The sequence below is a fragment of the Populus alba genome, chromosome 10 (assembly GCF_005239225.2).
Source record: "Populus alba chromosome 10, ASM523922v2, whole genome shotgun sequence".
Taxonomy (NCBI): Eukaryota; Viridiplantae; Streptophyta; class Magnoliopsida; order Malpighiales; family Salicaceae; genus Populus; species Populus alba.
The window spans coordinates 17,648,550-17,671,950 of NC_133293.1; the positions used below are offsets into that span (position 1 = coordinate 17,648,550).

Here is a 23,401-nt window from a genome sequence, read left to right on the forward strand (position 1 = left end):
GCGTAACCGATCGACTTTATTTTTTCTTTATTTAATCTGTATAATAATCCTAGGTACACATATAATGAACCATATCAAAACATCCCAAAATCATTATCCCACAATCTTAACATTATCAACATTTATTTTATATTTCACAACCTAGAAATAACCATAAATTATTTATTTTGTCAATTTCTTACAATCTTTTTTCTAAGTTATATTTAAAATTCAACTACAACTAACAACATAATTAAATCCATTTCAATCTACATACATTAACACAACAACACATACTAAATACATATAATTAATAGACATTTATTTGGTTAACTCATTTTTTCTTCTTTAATCATGTTTTATTTAGAGTAATTTATATTTTATCAAAGAATAAAATAAATAAATAAAAATATAGTTAATTGAATTAACTAGTTAAACTCATGATTTATATGATGAAAGTTAAATAACCTCATAAAAACCAAATCTCATATTAAAAGGTTAAATTAAAACAAAAATTGAATTTTTTTTTTTTTACATGGGCAAACTAACACACATGCGGGGAAAGTGTTATTTAATATCACAGTACTTTCTTGTGTGTTGTTAATAATTAAATAATTTCCTACAACTTAGATCCTTTCTTTTTTATTTTAGCCGCAGCTTAAGGCGACACTCTAATCTCGTGTTCTTTATTTTGATCGAGTCAAACCACACTGGATGCTCCAACGCCACCAAAAGGAGGAAAGCCGAAACAGGATCTGAAGAGCACCGACCAACCCTTGTCGAACAAAAATGTCTAGAAACTATGGCACCAATCAAATGGCCCCATGCTCAAAAGAAACACTTGGAAGTGGACGGCTGCCGAACAAGACTGACCTGGTCCTATAACAAAACAAACGCAAATGCTCCACTGGTTAACTTGCACCACTGATGTAAAGGGAACTTTTCAAAACCTCAGAAACGGCAAACTTGAAGGGTCAACCGTGAGAACCCCACATGCTGAAAGATCTCACACTGTTATTTCAATATTCCAGTATGGCAATATCAAAGCAGCTGTTATTTGGATATCTGCGTTATAATTAAAACGTTTTTATTAATCTAAGATTAATTAATTTCTGCGTATTTGAGAACTCGAGTACAAGGCTAAAGGCTATTACTTCAGTTTTTCTTCATAGAAAACTGATTTAGTAGAACTAGCTAGCTAGCTTTGCATATACAACAATTTACAAGAATCTGGCCCCCTCCTATCCCTGTACCACAGCACCTCTTGAATGTGATCATCTACCAAACTAACTGATGCCTTCTCAGCGAAGATAAAATTTTGAAGAGCTGGCCTCCCAACTTCTGAGACTGCAGGTTTCTTTTAAGGAGCACTAGCAGAATTCACCGATATTCTCCAGAGTTCAGCTCATAAAGGGAAAGTTATGGAACAAAGCGATCTAATTGAATTATCATCACACTTGTATCATCAATTGAGCCCCTCTTTAATGACAACTCAGCTAGCTTTTTACAAGCAGAGAAGAGATCCGGCTTATCAACGCCTATGCATGTAGGGCGAGCTACATCTACTGCCTCCTGATTAGTAACCTGGAAAAGAGGGAATTTTAATATTTAATCATATATACGTAAATGGACAGGATCATCCTAAGTGGATTTGGTTGCAAGAATTTACCTTGTCCCAGAGACCATCCGAGGCTAAGATCAAAAACTCACATTCTGGTTTAATCTTTAAGACTTTGGTTTCTGGTTCTGCTATCACCCATCGTTTAAGACGTCTATCTCCAATTCCTCTCGTTACAGCAAGAGACCCTTGAATTCTCCACACACCATGGCAACAATCTACATAGCCACCCTATAAAGAAAAAAGGACAACAACGAAAAGATTCAGCTGCAGTGTGTCTGTATATATATATAGGTGAGCGCGCGCGCGTTTTCTCTTTCACTTTCTTACATGGCATGATCGCCATTGATTGAACTGGTTACTTACCAAGGCTTCAATTCTGTCTTTTTCATCTTTGCGGGAAGGTTGGTGATCAGACGTGAGAGCCTCAGCGACCCCTTTTCGACTCATAACTGCACGACAATCACCAGTATTTGACACCACGAGGTTGCCTTGATGTATCAATGCAGTCACACAACAAGAACCACCGTTAACATTTTGTTTTAAAAACTCTTCGTCTGTGGTCAAGTAGCCATTTTTAATTGCCGTTTCAATTCCTTCTAAACATCTACTAGAAACTTGATCCATGATGTTCTTATTCAAATTCTTTGCTGCAAATTCAGCGGCTTTTGGCCCTCCATGCCCATCAAAAACACCAAACGAAGCCTGTAACATCAAAAAAAGAATGTTCTATTTAATACAAATTTTCATTTCAATAAAAACCTACCCTTACAGAAATGAAATAAAAGGGCAGGGTTACAAGTACCTGTTTAGAATCTCCATTAACATCGACGAAAGCAGAGTACCGATCCTCCATGATCCCACCTCTCCTTCCTCTTTTACAGTAAACAGAATAACCATCTCCTTCGACTTCTACAGCCTCCACTCTCTCCTCCTCTCTTTTTGAGGAATCTAAACCAAACCCCGGAACTCCCGCCACCGGTATATTTAACCTTCCCGGCCTCTTTCTCTTCAACAAAGTATCTGTATTTGTTTCTAATATTGTCTCGTTATTAACTCGAAGAGATAAAGGTGACTTCGATGAGGACAACGAAGACGAAAACGATGATAAAAAAGAAGGTGGCAACGATAAGGACGGTGGCAACGGCGAGGACGGTGGCAACGGTGAGGACGATGATGATGCCGGGGATTGTGGACCATGGATGGTGCTAGGAGATGGAGATGGACATGGCTTGCAAAATATCGACGGAAGTCTCGGTGATTGAAATATTGGTGAGTTTGGTATCGTTGACGCTATGCTGCAGGACATGTCGTTTTCGTTGTAAGCTTCAAAAAATTCCGATTGCTCTTTTGCCTTTCTTTGGTTTATGCCTTACGCCCCTCTCTTTCTGGTTTCCCTTTTGTAGGCGAGGACGAGGGGGTGAATTTGCTAATTGTAGCATGTGGCGATTCAATATCTGTGAATGTGGAAATGGTGTATAACGGCGTCGTGTTGAGAGATGACTTTGGATTGACTGGCTTGAACGATGGTTAATTTTTCTCTGCTTGTTTTAAATGTAGATATTACTCACGCCCTTTTGAGAGAGCGTGGAGGTATTTTAGTGTTTGACCGGGTCAGTAGTTCAATTTGTGAATGAAGAGAATGTCGTGTATTACACTCTCCGTTGACTGAGACTGTTTATTCCAAACAGTTGTTTAGAAATTAGAGTTACTTTGTCTTCGTGGGCCTCTTTTATCATTATTTAATGAATTTAATTTTGATGACTAAATCGTTAAATGGTCAAACATGATAATTTACCTGGGCCTTAGTGAGAGACTGGTTCTTTTTGTTTTATTTTTCGTTAAAAGAAAAATCGTGAAGAGCATTATTACTTGGTTTTTTTTGGGACACGTTGCTGGTTTACTTGGACGAGGTTTGGTCGACGGTGGTCAAATGTTAAGAACTTCGAATATTGAATTGAGCTACCAGGGTACATTTATAAAAGTTATGGTTTTTAAAAATAATTATGATTTTTAAACAACTATAAATTATAGTTTTTTAAAATAATAAAAAATTATAATATTAACTTTTAAAATATTACTAATACTTCAAAACAACAATTATTATCATAACTAAAAGCTTTTTTAGAAACGTGGTTAAGAGTAAGTTCTTAAAATTTTAAAAATTTTATTATTATTTTAATGTATTTATATCAAAAATTAATTTTAAAAAATAAAAAATATATTATTTAAATATATTTTCAAATAATAAAGATTACGAAATAATTCTTTTCTTTGAGAAGTATTTGAACTAGACACCATCGATTGATGATGTTAGTAAATATTAAAACTCGTGAAAATGCCATGCTAGTATAATGAGTGTGAAATTTGAGTTTGCACAAACTAATCATGTTTTATGTAATTAGCTATGTGACATTTGTAAACCGGTGATATCTTGTAAATTTCTCTTCTAAGGGACGAGATTATCGGGAGGAGTAGGATTTTATCGGTGGACGTGATCTGATCCTTGATCAAGGCCATGATAAGTTCATAATACGCTACAGTGTGTCATGTTGATGCTGCATGCATGCATGTATTTGCAATTTTCTAGAGGAGGAAAAACAATGATAAAAATGCCAGCACAAATTGCTATGGCTTATATATATATATATATATATATAGATGCATGCTTGCATGTATTTACAATTTTCTAGAGGTGGAAAAACAAGAATAAAAATGCCAACACAAATTGCTATGGCTTTTTTTTTTTTTTTTTATCGACTGTGATGACGAATCAACTAGAAGTTCTTGAAAGACTGCCCCCACCTTTCAAGAATTACAATATTCAATTATTACGACCAAGCAAGTACATGAATATTCGAGTTCCCTCCCTGCTCTCTCGTATTGTAGTTTGCTTCTGCTTCTGTTCCAGTTCTAGATCGTACATTGAATTGCTCCGTGATGATTATAACAAGTTTGCTGAGAGTTATTCTTCCATGTCGAGGATCTTTCTATTTTTGTGAGCGCCAATCTATTCATCTCACAAACTACATGGACGGAGGGCTGTGACCAAGTCCATTATATAGTACGTAGGCGCAGACCCCCTCGCATACAAGACAAGGAACATGCAGATGTGGTCTGTCTGGTCAGAGAAAGAGAGCGACAGTGATTAATAATAATAATAAAAAAACCCTTATTAATACTATAAAAGATTCCACTAAATATTTATAAAATATTTCAACAATCTCAATTAATAACAAATAAAAAATAAAAACTCAATTAATAATAAATCAAACACTAAAAGACAAATTAAAAAAAATAAATTCAAGTAAGTAAAGAAAAAATATAAAAGAGAATAATTGTGAGAAAACTTCTCGTGCAAAGCGTGAGTGAGAGTTCTTGATTACTGATGTATATATAGACTTTACAATGTAGAAGAAATATTCAGAAGGAAAGTTACAAATAAAGTAGTAAAATTATACAGATTGTAATTTCTATCTTAGTGCTGTTACATAGCTATTTTACAGGAGTAAATTGCTGGAGTAGATTGCTGAAGTGATTTCCTATTATGCAGTGATTGGACTCCTTGAATTCCTCTTCATGATTCTTCTATTTCTGGAAAGACAATCACATCTTGGTCAACTGCCTTATCACTCCATTCTGTAGACTCAATATGGTTGTTAATGGGTGGATTATGTTTAATAGTAAGTATATTAATTTTATAGTCTAGGATCAGAATAATCTTATATAAAGGATATTAAATAAAATAATATTGGTCAGCTCTTAAATAAACTAAATAATGAAATGTAAAATTTAAAAATTATTTGAAAAAAATTATTTTTCATATAAAATAATATAATAGATAAATTATACAGGAACAAATTAAATCATATGTTCTTCTGCCCTTGTATACCTTCAGTGTTTTTTCAGATTATTTTAAAAAGATTTTGCATGTAGGCTATTTTTCTTTCTTGGTCATTTGCCATTTAGCCTTTTTTTTTTTTGAACTGAATAAGATTTTTATTTATTGGTTAAGAAATTGATGGTTAATAATTTTTTAAACATTTTTAAAAATTGTCATTTTTCTATTATTTTTTTTAAGTTTCTTAAACGTTATCAAATTTTAATGGATAAGAAAATTCAATAAAATTCTCGTCAAGTATTCTAATTTTTTTATTTCTTAAATAATTTTAAAATTGAATTTTTTTCTCAAATAAAATAATTAAAAACAATAAGTCGAAGAGGTAGATGCCCGTAAAGTTTTTTTTCTCATGGGGGATATCGATATTGCCTTCTTGTTTGGATCATGAAGTTATTTTTTAAAAAAGTAAAAATAATAAATTTATTTTAATTAGATACTTGATATACTAGTATTTTTTTTATACACGCAGTGCATGTGTATCAATACAAGTTTTACAAAGATATTAAAATTATTTAAAATAAAATGAAAATAACCAATAAAAAAAAATTATACAGGGATAGAATCTGCTCTACATGACATAATATATAAGGTAAAAATGTGGAAAAATATATTCCAATGCTCCACCAAAATTTAACATGGTTATATTGGCATCATGGTTCCTAGAAATTCTTTTATTCTGAAGAGTTCTTTCTTGATATATGTGAAACAAATGTCAAGATATAAACACAAATATAATTTTATATATTATACCTCTTTGGTTAGGGATTTTTTAAAAAATTATTGTAATCTGTCAGAATACATATAAATTATTTCCTCTAGATAAGTTAAATATCACATACAAAATAACCAATGGTCCCCTGAACAAATAACAAAGGTCCTTTTTAATAATTTTTTGAATTTTGATGTGTTTTATTATTTTTAGATTTTAATTATATATGGTACGAGTAGAAATTAAAAATATAGTCATGAGCATAAAATTAAGAATTATTTTATAAAGAGTATTCTTTTAACACTAATAATGGCCATAAAAAAACCATAACGAAAGTTTTAAGAATATTTTCATACAAGTGAGTAAAAATAACATAAAAAATAACCAGTGATTTCATATTAAAAATAAGGATTTAATTCAATAATTTGGTCAATTTTGATGTATTTATTATTTTTCACATTTTAATTTTTAGCTTTTGTCAATATATTTTTCAGCATTTTTATAATTTAATATTCACATATAGGCATACAATGAGAAAAAAGATATTAGTCTGCCTTTTAGGAATATTTATACTAGTGTTCTAGCTTGCTTCTTTTTTTCTTTTTCGTTTTTTATAATTAGATGGCAAAGGTTTTCTCGGACCAGTTTACATTTCAGTCCAAACTAAATTACTTTCAAGATGATTTTAACACCCCTATACTGACTTTAAAAGTGAGTAAAAAAATTTAAAAACCAAGAAAACTGGAAAAAAAATAAAAAAAACCGAATCATGAAAAAAAACTAATTAAACCGATTAAAATTTTGAAAAAAAACCGACCGGTTTCAATTTCAATTTTATAAGCATGAAATTGAAAAAAACGAGCTAAACCAGAAAAAAAAAAACAGAGTCCAATCCGAGAAAATCAAGCAAACCGGTTTGAATCGGGTTTTGTCCTAAAAAACCAAACCAAAAAGAAATCGCTCGGTTTGAACTGATTTCGGTTTTTTTTAAAAAAAAATTCAGTTTAATTTTTTTTTTTTAAAAAATCAAACTAAATAAAAAATAATCACCATTAACTGACTTGGTGCATTATTAATTAGATATAAAGATGAGTTTACATGCTAATACTGGCATGTATTTTGTATTTTTTTTTCATGCACAGTGGATATTTTTTTTATTATTATTATTTTGAAATGTAGATTTTTTTAGGTAATAAGATATATTTTGTACCAGCTAATGAACTATTTCCAATCTCTAAAAATTCAAACGTATTTATATTGAATTGAATGTTTTGATATGATAAAGTTTTAATAATTTTTATACATGGTTATGGATTGATAACTACCATCAATATTCGAACAAGAAAAAAAAAAACTCCACTGTTTTTTTTCCGATGTTAAAGGCATTCTTGATCCATCTTATACATTAATCGAGCCTAGGTTTCAAACTTAAATAAATATTCATTTTTTTTTCAAGAAATAAAATATCTATCTTAGCTCACAATTTAATATTTAGCTAAAATCAACATATTTATTATTATTTACTAGTAAATATAATTATTGAAAACATATATAAAATTTTCAGTATATAATTAAATTTTTATTAATTATTAACAATACTGCTTTGTTTTTGCGTTGTAAAAAAAAAAAAAAAAAAAAGCTACATCTCGCAGCAAAATCATACTAGTGGATATATAACATCTAATAGTAAACAAAATAAAACAAAATCGAATGATAGTGTAACTTCTCAAGGAATCCTAGTATTTTAAGTTTAAAAATACAAACCTTATATACCTTCAAGTTTTTTCACGATTTTCGTACTCAATAGCTGCCGATCCTCCCTTGTAAGAACCAAAATTTGTAATCAAAATTCTTAATTGAATTGTTCTACTCCTGCCAACAATCGAAGTGAATCGAAAACATAAGCAAAAGCAAACCTAATATGTATAACAACGTAAGCAACTAAAAGTTGATCATGTGACCATTTTCAAGACGATGGAATGCTTGAAATTTTGCATCCACAGCCGGTTCTCTCGACCGAATCTCTTATAGTTATATGACTGTTCGTTCTAAAAAAAATGTTTCAGTCCACACGTGCAATAATGATAAAAGGTGTGAATTAAACTGGGCACCAATGGGAGCTAATGTGAATCCTGCCAGGTATTAATTGGTGTCACTTGCCACTCCAACTTATTTTTTATCTTTTACATGGATGTTTATTTATAAATAAATAATGCATCCAATCTTATTTTGTGCACCATAAAAAAGAAAAAAGAGAGAAGAAGAGAAGAGTGAGAAAGGAAAAAAGTAATTCTACAAAATTATAAGGTAATAAGAAAAATAAATGAGGTGTTTTTTCCTGGTAATAGAAAAATTTCAGTTGTTTTCCTTATTAATAAAAAGATATTATAATTTTTATATTACTTAGTAAAATTCTTTTATATTTTCCCGTGAACGTACAACCAAATTAAGTGAATTAACCATGTAAATTCTTGTTATTTTATTTTTTATTTTATCATATTTTTTACTTTTTATCTTGTTAGATTTGCATGCTAATGTATAGAATTAATGGAAGGAGGATATTTGTTGCATTTGTTTCAATAAAAGCATTCACATGTCCACAAGAAGAAAAGACAACAATTTTAGTAGCAACAAATAACAAACGCAAAAACAGTGATCAATTTGGCACGTACGTGATCACGATAACAATGGTTACTTCAGCACGTGATAACAAGTCATGCGATGATATTTAGTTGCTAAACAGAGTTCGAGCTAGTTGATAAATTGTTAGTCATTACTTTATAAATACTATAAACGTGAAAACGGTGAAGGTTAAGCAATGAATGAAGTAATTTTGTAGAGACTGCATAACTCTCTCCTTATCTTTTTATTCTCTCTTTTTTCCTTTTTCTTTCTTTCTTAAAGTCTATTTTCTTCTTCTCTCTCAAAATCTATTTCTTTTTAAATCTATTTTTTTCGAACTAAAAAAAAATCATATAGCATTGTTATTAAAAAAAAATACCTGTATATATGTACATGACCAAGCTTGCGAACTAGATTTTTTGCTTAAACTTGATTGTTAAAGTAGTCAGTTTATGCGGTAAGAAATAAAGAAATAATATTTTTTAAAATATTATTTATTTATAAATATATTAAAATAATATCTATTTATTTATTTTTAACATCATCCAATAATCCAAAAACATATAAAAAAATTAATTTATATTTTAAAAAAAATGTAGTGCGAAACAGTGGAGGCACCGCTGAACGGACACTTGACCCTTTCGTGGAAAAAAAAAGTACTCGGTTTGAAAGCGGCTAAAGATCGAGAACGTGTCAAAAAGTGGGACCCTTGACCCAAGAATAAGACTCGTGTCATTCTCCTGCCTCCTCATTGCCTAGGTGTCTCATTGAATCCCCTCCTCTTTTGCCGCATCATCCACCACCTGTCACTCAATCCAGAAGCTGGTTCCTCTCGCCTATGTTTATATATTGCGGGATCTGTATTCTAGCATCACCATTGTATCGCTCGACTCGTAAAGCAACTACTCTTTTGGTGAATTTGGTGTGCTTTCTTTGACTTAACCCGCAGGAAAACATGTCTTCCAATCAACAATGGAGGGAGGAGCTCGATGCCAGGGCAAGGAGAGGAGAGACAGTAATCCCTGGAGGCACTGGGGGTAGAAGCCTTGAAGCCCAAGAACACCTGGCTGAAGGTACATACACTGATACCGTCTCTTTGATAATGTGTATAAGTGCATAATGTGTGGATATGCATGTATATGTATAACAGTTTTTTCCCACTGGAATATCTATGCAATACAGGGCGGTATTATTTGCTGATTTATTATTGCTATTACTATTAGTATTATCTTTATTATTTGCAGGGAGGAGCCGTGGAGGGCAGACAAGGAAGGAACAGCTAGGGACAGAGGGGTATCAAGAAATGGGACGCAAGGGTGGGCTTAGCACCACGGATGAGTCCGGTGGAGAACGCGCGGAGAGGGAGGGTATCCCCATCGACGAGTCAAAGTTCAAGACCAATTAAGAGCTAAATTCATATGTGGTGGCGTCCCTGTCAATAAAGATGTTGTGACTGTCATGTACTGTGCACAGCATTTAAGGGATGTGTGCGTTTCGTCTAGGACTAGTAGGGCATTGTAGTGTGGTGGCTGTTGCAGCAGCAGGTTTGGTTGTCTGTGGTACCTTTGTGGAGTCTCTGTGGCAGACACCTCTGGTCTGGTAATCTATCAAGAGGTCTGTAAATTCCTTTTTGGACAAAATAACGAAGAAACTTTTCCTGTACGTTCGTGAGATGATACGCCTTTGAATTTCAGAGATCATAGAACGTAGTGATTAACCAGATGATGAGGTGATCAGCGACGATACGCCTCTGAATTACAGAGCGCTATGACAGAAGGTCGTATGCAACTTAATGTCGAGGTGATATTCGGTAACAGAAAAAATCCATGTCAGCCAGAATTAACATTTTAATTCTATGCCTAATTTGATGAATTTGGTCGTGGTAGAACGAGGTATTTTCGGGAAAGAGGTGTCAACACTGTTGACTGCCGTGTTAACGTTGAGATAGATACATGTCTTTAGCCTCGCCTAAAAACAGGCAAGATGTCTCAAATTATGACAATTATCGATTTGGTTCCTTATTATGTTCAGATCTTTCGTGTTATCATTGGGACTGGTACATGTCTTAACTGTCACTTAAAAATAGGCAAGATATCTCTTTATACGTCGATCAAATCGAATCCTTTACTGATGATAAATTGAGTCAATTAAATTTAGTTAATTAAAGGTGCTAATGTCATAACCTATTTTAGACATCTTCATACTAAAAATAATAATTATTAAAAAAAAAAATAAAATTATTTTAAAAAAAAAACACTCTTGAAATACAAAAACAAACGAGTTTTTATTCATGTATGTGTTTGAAAGGTGTCAGCTGACTGATGGATTTGAAGTCTGTTTTGGACGGAACATTTTCTTGAAACAGTCATGCTTCATGTATAATTGTCACTCTAATATGGTTATTTCCCTCTAATTCTTGCAGGTGTATTTATCATTATACAATACTGATAATCATGATACTATTGGAGACTGATCACTCGCAATTTCTAGTTTAAAGGTATTTTTTTTTTATTAGACCTAGCATTTCATTTACTACTGGAACTAGGTCTTTTCTCCATGAGAATTGACAGCATACTCATTCAGTAGCTTCGTAAAATAATGCTTTGGTTAAACAACACATTTTTGGCTGTGACCTAGAATATAACCACGGAATGACGAGGCACGCATCATTTAAGGCACTGTATATATATTTGTAATTTGAGAGTGAATCGATAAGTGAAACTAACTTAAATTCCTCCAACATTGTATAGCATACTGGCTGTGGATGCCATCTTGGTCATGGGGCCAAAGCTGACCTAGCATTTCAAAAAACATGCTTTCAATCACATCTGCAAAACGCTTTGGAAGTCTACGTGCATAACAATACTGAAATGATGTTCTGTTTGCTGCTAGTATTGACCTATAATGAGGCCCTTGTGAGTGGAAGATGGACTACTACATGAGGTAGAAGTGTTCAATCCATCTTTCGAGGATCACTAAGGAAGTGTGTGGAAGAGCTGCTACATTGTACAGAAGGATTGGAAAATGATTTTGATTATATGAACTCAGGCAGATGGCCCAATGATCAAACAGGGGATAGAAAAATTCCTTGGTTCTATCTTGGTATCTTCAATGATTTGCAGTCCTGGCATCATCTGTAATGATCGATGTAAATGTCGATGCTTTCCAAGCGATTGGCGTCAGTGTGGCCTTTTACTCATCCAATATAAAATATTTGAAGCCCAGTCCTTTGTAGTGATCGACTCTGATTTTTTTTAAATACCTAGTCCTTTTTAGAATTCTCCGCTAAATTAACATTGATCTTCTCCGTGTTTATCTCTTCTACAACATTATTAGCACCCAATTGATGATATCATTCAAACAGCTAGATGAATCCGCTGTCTCTTTGGATGTTTCATTTATCTCTTCTTTTTTTGTGCTACCAAAATGGATTTGAATCCTCTCCTATTACTATCGAAACTCTCCGAGTCTTGAAATAAAAATAAAAAACTCTCCGAAACAACAGCGAGGAATAAAACTGTCTTAAAAATTAATTTGCCAACTACTTACTGTGTTGAACCCATAACTCTGCTGCACCAATCTAACTCGTGTTAGAATTGGGTTTGAACACGAGTTTCTTGCATGTTATATATATATATATATATATATGATGATGATGATGAGGAGGAGGAGGAGGAGGAGGAGGAGGAAGTCATGGATCTTCAAATTGTTGCAAGAGCTTCGTATCATTGTCATTCATGAAATTCAATTACAAACTCAGATTCTTGCCTAAAAAAAATGAAGAATTTGAAGTCAAGAGAGTGCTATGATTCGTGCATAAAGCAATTCATTCCACGTATCAGGCACTCCAGGAAGACACCAATGGAGACAATCTGCATATGTGCCTGGATTGGACCTTTGCTCCGGCGAAAGTAATTTACCATCGCGAGCCGTGTAAACAGAAGTGTGTGCATCTTTCCTGTACTCAGAGAGGGTGGTTACATTGAGGAAGTGAACTGGCACTTTCATTGATCGAGTAACATTCGCTGCTATTGCAAAAACTTGCCTGTCTGTGCTCACATCCACTGGTGTCGTCCTGTTTAGTATTGGCATGGTCTCTTTGGCACAGTTAATTCCATCTGGATTGTTCCAGTCTGAGCTCCTGTTCATGCATTTGCATCCAAATTCTCACTTTCATCATGTAATTTCAAAGATTTATACTACACAGAGTATGATTAAGAAATCGCTTCCTCCTATACTTTTAACAAATAAGTGCTCAATAAGTGACTACTTGTACATAATTTTAGTACTGTAGTGTCATGAGAGAAGTGAATCGGTAAATGCATAAATTATTATTTGTTAATCTCAAGAAAAATTCTTAAAAGAAATTGCTATTAATGCTTTGTTTGATTAATTGTGTGTTAGTTGGAGCAGTTGTTTCAAGTTTTTCATAGAGTAGTTGTTGAGAAGTGCTCTTCTTACTTTACTTGTCGTGGTGTTACAAGTACTAACAACTAGAAGGATGATACTTCAAAGATCAACTGCACAAGAAAGTAAATTAGGTTGGATTTTGTACCTGAAGTGTTGAGGAAACAAGCTGCTATAGAAAATCGAGGTGCGAGTGGGATCAACGTTTTCTTCCACCCACTTGGCCCATGTCCTCAAAACTCTCTCATATGCTATATGCCGTTCGATCTCATCATACTCCGTGGTCCCTTCATCGAAGGATCCTCGTCTTTACCATAAACCAGAAAGGAAAAGTTAACCTTATGATCATGACCATGCCATAAAATTTGTACCAAATATACAAGTTTCAAAAACGAAAAAAAGAAGTAAAGTTCACCAAGTACTTACAAAACTTTCATTGTGGGGTACTTGAGCCACCAGTTATACGTGTTGAAGATTAGGTAGTCCACATCTTTCCAGTTACGTCCATGTTTGGATATTGATTCAGGCATTATAATGGCGTCTGATTTGCCATCTCTCATTGTTGGAGGGTCTGAATTGGACTCAACTAGAAATGGTGCCCAGTAAAATTCTAGCGTGGCATTATAGTCCTGGAAAGTGGAAATTCAAGTAAAACAATAAAGTGATCACATGGGCTAATCATAAGCAAGTCCTTCACTACTTGTTCAATGCATCTTTTGATTTTTGGTTAGCAAGTGAGGTTTATCTTTGAATCTGATGATGTGATGAAAATGATGAATGTCATAATTCAGAAATTGGGTCAACTACCGTTTATCTTACATATTGTTGTAGTGGAAACTCAATTTTTCCAGCCAAAAACAGATGGGCTCCGAAGGGACATGCCAATTGTTCATTGTAGCTTTGCGGATATGGATGCTTGTAGAAAATAGACATAACTTGAATATACGAGGTACCGAGGGTTTTCCATGATCTTCAAGGCTACTAAGATTATCGCTAACAGCTGAAAGCTGTATCCTACATAAATCTAAGAGGTAGTTGACCTGTCAAGCTTGAAATTCATGTGAGATATAGAATCTTGGTTGCCAGTAGAAAAAACCTGGGCTTGCGAAAAGTTGAAAAGTGTGTGCAACATGTTCATAATGTTACCCCTTCAGATTTTTCACTCCTCTACTTTCTTTCCGAATTTGCCTAGTATGAAGCAGAGAGATACCTCAATTTTGAAAACAGTGATGTAGCCTGCATAGTCCAAGCTCTTCTTCCCTGGTGGAATGGCAGATTGAACCAAACAAATCAAGGATTGCCACTGGTTAAAGTGGATGGAATCTCCAACAAACATAAGCCTTTTCCCCTTCAATTTCTCCAGCAACAGTTTCGGTTCAAACCTTGAAATCAAAATTACAAATACTTAGTTCACTCTTGCTGGAGTGAAAAAAACATCAGAAAGAATAACTAGTGTTGATGATAGGTAATGAATATTAAAAATTGAGCAATATTAGTCCAACCGAGAATGAATCTAGCTGCAACAATGAATATAATTGAACCATTTACTGTACACTTACTTTGACAAAGGACAATCTCTGGGCTGCCACCTCCAATTCTGATATAGAGAATCCTGCCTTCCATTCCTTAAGCATCTCACCCATTCTGACAGAAACTCACATTCATCCTCTTTATACAAAGGATGTGTCTTGTTATCCAAAACCCAATTTCCTGTGAAGATATCACACTCTTCTGGTTGCAATGCTATCTTTTCATCAGCATCTTCTTTTTCAACAGCTGGCAGCTCCATTTTTGGACCACCTAGTGCCATCGACAGATCAATTATTTGGTTATCACCGTCTTCACCCCCTTCTGCATTCCTATCTCGGTCATGTTTATTCCCGCTGGGAGTTTCTTGAACTGTAGGGACTTTGGAATTGACAGGTTCTCGCAGCGTTTCTTGGTGACTCGGAGGTCTTGAAACTTGTAATGCACTGAACTTCATGCTGTCATTATACAGAAAAAATCCCAGGAAAAATAAGAAGAGCAGCGTAACGATCAAAATTGGGAAGGGTTGGCATCTCCTGTTGGTGCCACTAACATGCTTCATTGTTGACTGTTTCTGAGGGCAGAAGTACCAGTGTATATCAGCTCAATAACATCAAAAACCTCCATATAAAATATTAGGTTGTCTGTGGTTAGTAAACTGTAAATGAATTCAATAAGCAAAAAGCCAAGTCAAACTGCCACTGTTCCTTTGTTAATCCCATTATTGGTATAGGGATATGGATATGTATGTGTGGAGTTGTGGGGTCACCATATGAAGAATTCGGTAACTTCTAACTGCTCTCGAGCCTTTAGCGAAAGACCGACTAGAATTATTGAGCTTATAAAAGGAAAAGGACCGCCCTCTCAATATCTACTCCATAAATGACCACAGTACCACAGGGACATGAAACCTGCTTCCAATTTCACACACACAAACAGCGCGCCATGTGTGCATGATCAAGAAATAAAATTCAATGAAAAAAATAAAAATTTAACAAGTTGTTTATCCATAGCCCTTGTAAGCATTCTCATGAAAACATCCGAATAGGAGACAATCCAACGAAATGGAAAAATCACCTACTCCCATTTGCACCTAATATGGCGACAGTGCCTGGATTCTTACACCCAATACATACATTTCAACCGATATACAGCATCAAAACTTCTTACACTCACCTTTTCCTCCATATTTCTCTTCTACTCTCTTCACGTTGTCTTTCCATCTGACCCAACAAACACTTTCTTGATCCCGGTTGATTTTCTCAGCGATTACATCGTCCAAACCCACAGATATCGCTTTTCCCTCCTTATCCAGACCTGGAAACCATTTTACTCCATTTTCTACCTCTATTTGGCGCAATGAGTTTCTGTCCCAATGACATCAACCGCCTCTGTTTCAACATTTACGTCCACATAAACAAAATCTCCTGGTACATCGTTGCTATTGCAAGAGAAAATCCTGACCCATTGTTGTTTGAGTGTCATTTCATAGAAAATGGATATATGTATATCCCTTTGGTTTTTCAACGACAAGCAAGTATTTTCCTTCACAAACATAAAGGGACAATACCATTTGCGAACAAAAACAGAATCAGAACACTCGCATGGGCGAAGCTACGTTTTTGGCTTCGTCACTGCTCAGAATAAATTTGATCTCAGAGAATACAATATATAACTCACGTAATCAATCCTGGACTTTATAGTTTTGGTATTGAGAGCACTCTGCAACGTTTTCAATTAACACTCGCATAATATCCTAGGTGGCAGACAATCGTCTACGAGATTAATTATACTTTTGTGTTCCTGGGCTCTTTGATTTTTAGACTCGCTGTGTTTGAGGCTATGGAGGCCTCGAGATGGAAATAGAAAATAAGAAGAGTCGAAGACCATTAGAAAAATGATAACAAGAAGAAGAAGAGTCAAAGATTGTTCTTCCAAATCCCGAAATGTCAAACGCAACAACTATATATATCACAGTCAATCTGATGACAAACACATTCCAATCAAGTCACAGATTTCCTTTCTATTTTTCTTATTGTTGAGAGAATTCCTGGAGCATGTAGATTATCATGCATTAACATAATTAGTGACCAATTTTAGAAATGAATTAAGTACTTGAGGAACTGATTTTGGAAGATCAAGAGCCCAGAATTCATTCATACTTCATAAGATGCCTTATCCACCAGTTATTGAGCTTTTCAACCAGTTACGAGGGTGGATGGCATGACATTTATATACTTTAATTAGTCGAGGTGTCATTCATTTTTATTATTCCCCTCTTCTATTTCAATTTTCAACTAATTCTAGTTAGGAATGAGATTTTTTTTTCTTTTATCGAAGTGTAACAGAGGAAAAAATGGTTTTTAATCAAAGGGCTATAACTCGCACCTATATATACAATGCCACGCCAATGGACGTTATGCTGTTTCATTTTCTTTCCCATCTTTCCAATTACAATAATTCAACATCAACACTAAGCTGCTGAGGTTTATATAGTTGTTATATGCCTTCATCAAGAAAGAAATTACATAAACAAAAAAAACTTTTGAGCTCAAGTGCGAGAGATGATATATGTGTAGAGCAGCTCATTCCATGTATCAGGCAGTCCAGGCAGACACCAGTGCAAACAATCAGCATACTTGAGTGGGTCAGACTTTTGCTCTGGCCAGATAACTTAACACGACCCAGTCAAATTCAGATTTTGATATAAAATATGCAACTATCCAGTTTTACGGCAAGAGTCATAATTCACAATCCTACCATTAGATCGGGCTGAAATTTTACATGGAGTCTCCTGACATGTTTTCCTACCTTGGATTAAAATATCATGTCAATCGGAGTTCGGCAAGGCATCCAAACACGGGTCAACAGAGGTTGTACGGGATTGTCCCAGTCCAGACTCCTAATGCATTTTCAATGCACATTGTAAGCTTGAAATTGAAATCCCACTAAATAAATTAATATTGCCTAATTTATTCAAAAAGGTAGTCGAAAGTGAAGAAGAAGCAGGGCAAGATGAATTTTGGATGAAAAAGGTACAAAAATGAACATAAATGGTAAGAAATAAACAGCAATCTGGTGCTAAAAGGACTACGACTCTACGAGTTAGATTGGTATACCTGACATGGGTAGGAGACATGCTGCTGAAGTAAACAGAAGAATGCTTGGGATCAACATTTTCCTCCACCCATTTGGCCCACGTCCTCAAAACTCTCTCATATGCTATTGGCAACTCTACTTCATCATACTGTATGGGGCCTTCACCAAATGATCCTCCTCGTCTTTTCCATAGCTCCACCATAAAATAAAAAACCTCTTGGTTATGCTAAAATTATTGATTGTATATGCACTAGAGTTGGATGCAAGATGGAAAATAGACTTTTACTTACAATGCTTTTGTATAAATAGACGTCATCCACCAAATATATGTGTTGAATATAAGGTAGTCGGCAATCTTCCGGTTATTATGGTAGCATTGGAGTCCTTCAAATTCAAAGATGAATCAAATCAAATGATAATAAACTCTCCACTTAATTAATAAATGGCATAAAAAAAACACCTTAGCTGCCATTTCACACATTAATTTATGAAGCTTCCCACAAGGCAAGCGCTTAATCTTGAAAAGTTTAATGGTTACTGTTATCAACGTGAGTGGATGCTTAGAATTCTTCAATCTCTGTCGGTGTGATCTATTCTAGGTATGAAAAGCGATTTTAATTTGTGGGGGGATGAGATACCTCAATTTTGAAGACAGTGAGAGAGCTTTAAGTGCTTGACAGACTCTTCATGTCTGGAGGAATCACAGATAGGACCAGACAAATCACGGATTACCACTGCTGATGATTCAATGAATCACCAACAAACATGAGCCTCTTTCCTCTGAGTTTGTCCAGCAACAACTTTGCTTTGAACCTGGATTAGACCAAAGTAGAAAGCCATATTACTCCTTTTCAGTGACCTGTATACATCTAAGTAGAAACCAGAAACTGAGTTTATCAGGTAATTAAAAAGAGCACTTACTTGGGCAAAGAACAATCTCTGGGCTGCCATCTCCAGTTTTGATACGTTGAATCCTTCCTTCCATTTTTCATGCAAGTCATTGAATCTGTCAGAAACTCAGTCTTCTTCTTTGTATAAAGGACGAGTCAAGTTATCAAGAACCCACTCTCCTAAGAAGATATCACACTCTTTCGGTGGTAACACCACTGTTCCATCTTCATGATCTCGTTCAACTGAAACCAACTCCTTATTTACATTCCCATTTTTTCCTTCGCTGAGAGCCTAACATCATCAATCTTGCTATTTTCTTGTACTACTGGATTGGTGGAATTGGATGGTTCTTGTAAGATCTCTAAAAATCATGGAAATGGGAGAGGGACAAAACTTTCATTGAAAAGAAAACAAGCAAGGATAGAAAGAGTAAAAATTACTAAGATTGAGGGCTAGTTACAGCTCCTGCTTCTAAGGCCGCCACCTCCGTTCATTGTGTTTTCTCTGAAAATTCTCCAGTTCTATAACAAGGCAATCAATGGTGGTGCCCTTAAAAATGACAGTTCTGTTTTGCTTTCAGTTTCTGTAAGGAGTGGAACAGAGTAGAGCAACACGGCTCACTGGTTCATAACTTAAAAATCACAGATTAGTCCAATTATAATAAGTTGATCTGAATTTTTTCACTATGCTCATCAACTGGTTTTGTGAGCCTTGGAAGATCTGGATGATGGGAGAAGCATCCTTGACAGCATGCAGCAAGCAGAATGTAAGGCTATCTTTTCTCAGATCATAGCTAGATGCTACAGATACTACAATAGATACTGATTGGACAACAGAGCTGACTGCAATGTACATGCTACAATATAGTCGAGCTTACTGTTAGATTGAGAAACCATGGTAATTGACTTCAGTGTACGTTAATTAAAAAACAACTGACGAGACCAGACTGCATTTTACAACTCTGAAAAATAAATAATAATAACTGCAGACCTATCAAATTTCCATTTTTCAATTTGATTGTCCAGTTTTTACACCTTTGGAGAAAGCAATATTCCAAAGGGTCAAGTGTGAGAGATTATATGCGTGTATAGGAACTCATTCCAAGTGTCTGGTAAACCGGGGAGACACCAATGGATACAATCTGCATAGATCTTTGGGTCGGCTTGCTGCTCTTCTGTGAGCAGCTGGCCTTGACGAGTGGTGTAGATCGAGGTATGTGCATCTTTTCTGTATTCTGAGAGGGTGGTGATGTTAAGCAAGTAAACAGGCACTTTCATCGATTGAGTCACGTTTGCTTCAACCACAAGTAGCCGGCTATCAGTGCCTACATTCAACGGTGTGGTCATGTTGAGGACTGGGGTGGTCTCCTTTGAACACTTGATCCCATCAGGGTTGTTCCAATCCAAGCTCCTAATATTGCATTTGCATATGCACATCCATATTCAACGTCATTTCAAATCTTTCACTGTATCATAGTGGTTTAAGAGACTAGAAGACATCATTTCACTGATAACTACTACCAGGAAAAGAAAATGAGCATAAATATGCCTTGAGAATTTAGCTTACCTGAAATGCATAGGGGACATGCTGATGAAGTAGACAGAAGTTAAGTTAGGATCTACATTTTCTTCAATCCACTTGGCCCATGTCCTCAGAACTCTTCCAAAAGCTGCTGTCCGTTCGATCTCATCATATTCTGTGACACCTTCGTCAAATGTTCCTTGCTTTCTTCCAGCGTTCCATCAAATCCCAAATAGGAAACGTCAGGCTTCAATACTTTCTGCAATTAAGAAGACTAAAAGCCTGATTTACTTACAAGACTTTCATGTTAGCGGAGTTCATCCACCATATGTATGTGTTGAAAATCAGGTAGTCTGCACCTTTCCAGTTGTCTCCGTGCTTGTTGATTGATTCTGGCATGATAATGCGGTCTAATACACTGTGCTTCGATGGATGGTCTGAATTCGATTCAACTAAAAACGGTGCCCAATAAAACTCAACTGTAGTATTGTAGTCCTAAATCAACACAAGGAGAAATACGTATATTAGACCAGTGTACATTGCATTGAATATATCTACCATTTGATTTCAATAGACATGGAAGACGAATGGAATATATATCCCTTAATTGATAGGCCTTCATGCAAATGCAACGCTGAATATGGATGTCCATACTAATTAGTTGCTAGTAATCATGTAAAGATGAAATTAATGATCACAGGAATAGGCTTTGAGGTGACTGAATTGAATAAGTTAAGTGACGGGAAAGACAGAATGGATTTTCAATTAAGATTGCCATGATTATGTATCACCATTCAAAACTAATGAAATTTAAAGCGAGCTGATTAAAAGGATGAGATAAATAGATACCTCAATCCTGAAAATAGACACAGAGCCAGAATCGCTCAGGCTCTTCTTGGCCAAAGGAGCACCAGATTGAAGAAGGCAAACCATGGATTCCCACTGGTTTCTATTCAATGAATCTCCAACAAACATCAGCCTCTTTCCACGAAGTTTCTCGAGCAACAATTTTGCTTTGAACCTTGATCCAGATAAAACATACTAAATTCAATAGATATTTGTTTTTAGCAAATGCGTATATATAATAAGTAAGCTCGCCAGGACATAAATACAAAAGTACAAAGACTTGTACTTACCTGGGCAAAGAACAATCTCTGGGTTGCCATCTCCAGTTCTGGTACAAGGAATCTTGTCTTCCATTCCTCAAACAAGTTACTTGCCTAGAGAGAAACTCACACTCTTCCTCTTTATACAAAGGATGAGTCGCGTTATCAAAAACCCATTTCCCTGTGAAAAGATCACAGTCCTTTGGTGGCAATATAACCTCCTCTTCTTTCTCTCTGATTCCATGAACTTCATTTCTCGATAACAAAAATGACCCTGAAAATACTGACTTGAAATTCTCACTGTACATAAAGATTTTGAAGAGAAGTAACAAGAAAACCATCATAAGAAAGTAATGGTAGTAAGTACTCCATTTGTAGTTGCATCTGCAGGGAATTAATGACATTGAATAGCTGAACGCAGCAACCTAGAACTGGTAAGATGGAAGTACAAAGAGATGACAACAGGAAAGAGCTTTTTATTTTGGATCCTTTTATAGTTCTAAAACAGTTATGCGAAAGTAACATATTTTAAAATAATATTTAAAAAATAACATAAAAAAAACCTGTTTCAAAAATTATTTTTGAATGAAATTAGTTAATAATTATAAAAGTTAATTTAAATTTTTATAAATATACAATTATCAAAAAAGAATGGGTCATTATAGACACACTATAGCTTCGTTTTCAACCTATTAAATATTATTAGAAAAATTTTGACAAAACAATTTTATTTATATCTTAAAAAAATATCAAACATGATTTTAATTTATTAAAAAAATTATTTAAAGTTAATTAGAGTTAATTACAATATTATTTAGTAATTTTTTAGGATGTAGTTAACATCATTTTACCAGGATCTTTCTAATGCTATCAAATATATTAAAAATGAATCTCTAATATGTTCCTGTTAATTATTTTTTTCTTACGACATGTCATCTTATTTTCTTTATTATTAGATATTAAATTTTATCTGCTTAATTTTTATGGAAATTTGAGTTAACTTATCAAGTTAATTATTTTTTTAAAAAATAAAATATACAAATGCTATTCTCAATAAAAATTGTTTAAGGAGTTGATATTATAAAACATGTTTGTCTGTTTTATACAAAATTAATATTAAGAAATATGATTATGTTTAAATGGTACTATTTTTCAATCTTCTAAAAATTATACCAAACTATCATTTAAAAAAAAAATCATATTTTTATTTTACTTCGATAAGGAATATTAGCCACCAGGGAAAGAGGAACATGAGATGATCAGAAATATTGACACCCTGTATTTAATAGCTAAGAAAAAAAAAAGATTCATCGATTAGCTGTCAGGCCTCTAGATAATAAACATTACGGAGTTCAGATGTATCATCAGTATCGAAAGATATGATTGAACATCCATATGTCACACTCCCACCTCTGCCCCAACAGTGCTGTCATCAACCAGCTGTTCCATTAACACAACTCTAAAGTCAGCTCATGATGGATTTGTCAATTATTGTGTAGATTCGGTCCATGTAAACCAAACTAATGCATGATCCATTGCAATAATCAAATGCAAAAATAGCTGTGATCAGCACAGACAGGGAGTCTATATTATAATCAATATCAATCAATCTAGTTGTGTTGTGTGTTTCAGAAATATGTATGGTTTATAAGTTAATATATTTAAACTTTAATTAATAATATTTTATCATTTATTAAAAGATTATGACACATGAATTGAATCTATCTTGCCGTATGGTTTAATATAATGTTTTATTCCACATGGTTGGTGATGAATACACTAAATTTTACCCCAAAGGAATGCATCCCGTGCTAAACAATTAGTGTTGGGTGCTTTGTGTAAACGACAATGACGCAGCAGGTCAAAAAAAAAAAAACACTCTTGCTAAGCCAAGCAATTCCCACCTTATCTATTGTTTTTTTGTTTTTTTTTTTATCCTTACCCTCCCACGGCGTCCCCTCTCCACTCACGGGTGATTCCAAAGGCGAGCCAACTGGCCAAGGGTAGCCCTGGCGCATAAA

General features: G+C 34.4%; 4 protein-coding genes across 4 annotated transcripts; 1 reads left to right on the plus strand and 3 right to left on the minus strand.

Moving 5' to 3' along the window:
* Positions 1–1,049: 1,049 nt before the first annotated feature.
* Positions 1,050–3,015, minus strand: LOC118043217 (putative protein phosphatase 2C 53). The gene is made up of 4 exons (XM_035051096.2): positions 2,403–3,015; positions 1,964–2,302; positions 1,649–1,828; positions 1,050–1,563 (listed from the first exon to the last, which is right to left on the minus strand). Exons 1-4 carry the CDS (start codon positions 2,904–2,906, stop codon positions 1,399–1,401), a joined length of 1,188 nt encoding a protein of 395 aa, XP_034906987.1. The 5' UTR covers positions 2,907–3,015; the 3' UTR covers positions 1,050–1,398.
* Positions 3,016–9,600: 6,585 nt separating this feature from the next.
* On the plus strand, positions 9,601–10,859 carry LOC118043218 (late embryogenesis abundant protein EMB564). Its single transcript, XM_035051098.2, has 2 exons — positions 9,601–9,902; positions 10,074–10,859. The coding sequence occupies exons 1-2, from the start codon at positions 9,785–9,787 to the stop codon at positions 10,232–10,234; spliced, it is 279 nt and encodes a 92-aa protein (XP_034906989.1). The 5' UTR covers positions 9,601–9,784; the 3' UTR covers positions 10,235–10,859.
* A 1,666-nt stretch (positions 10,860–12,525) lies between these two features.
* On the minus strand, positions 12,526–17,994 carry LOC118043219 (protein trichome birefringence-like 28). The gene is made up of 6 exons (XM_035051106.2): positions 17,883–17,994; positions 14,796–15,384; positions 14,447–14,618; positions 13,663–13,865; positions 13,385–13,543; positions 12,526–12,970 (listed from the first exon to the last, which is right to left on the minus strand). The coding sequence occupies exons 2-6, from the start codon at positions 15,323–15,325 to the stop codon at positions 12,622–12,624; spliced, it is 1,413 nt and encodes a 470-aa protein (XP_034906997.1). The 5' UTR covers positions 15,326–15,384; positions 17,883–17,994; the 3' UTR covers positions 12,526–12,621.
* On the minus strand, positions 17,224–21,854 carry LOC118043221 (xylan O-acetyltransferase 1). The gene is made up of 8 exons (XM_035051107.2): positions 21,411–21,854; positions 21,124–21,295; positions 20,570–20,769; positions 20,320–20,481; positions 18,784–20,163; positions 18,501–18,675; positions 17,883–18,246; positions 17,224–17,665 (listed from the first exon to the last, which is right to left on the minus strand). Exons 1-5 carry the CDS (start codon positions 21,782–21,784, stop codon positions 19,815–19,817), a joined length of 1,257 nt encoding a protein of 418 aa, XP_034906998.1. The 5' UTR covers positions 21,785–21,854; the 3' UTR covers positions 17,224–17,665; positions 17,883–18,246; positions 18,501–18,675; positions 18,784–19,814.
* Between the last annotated feature and the right edge of the window lie 1,547 nt (positions 21,855–23,401).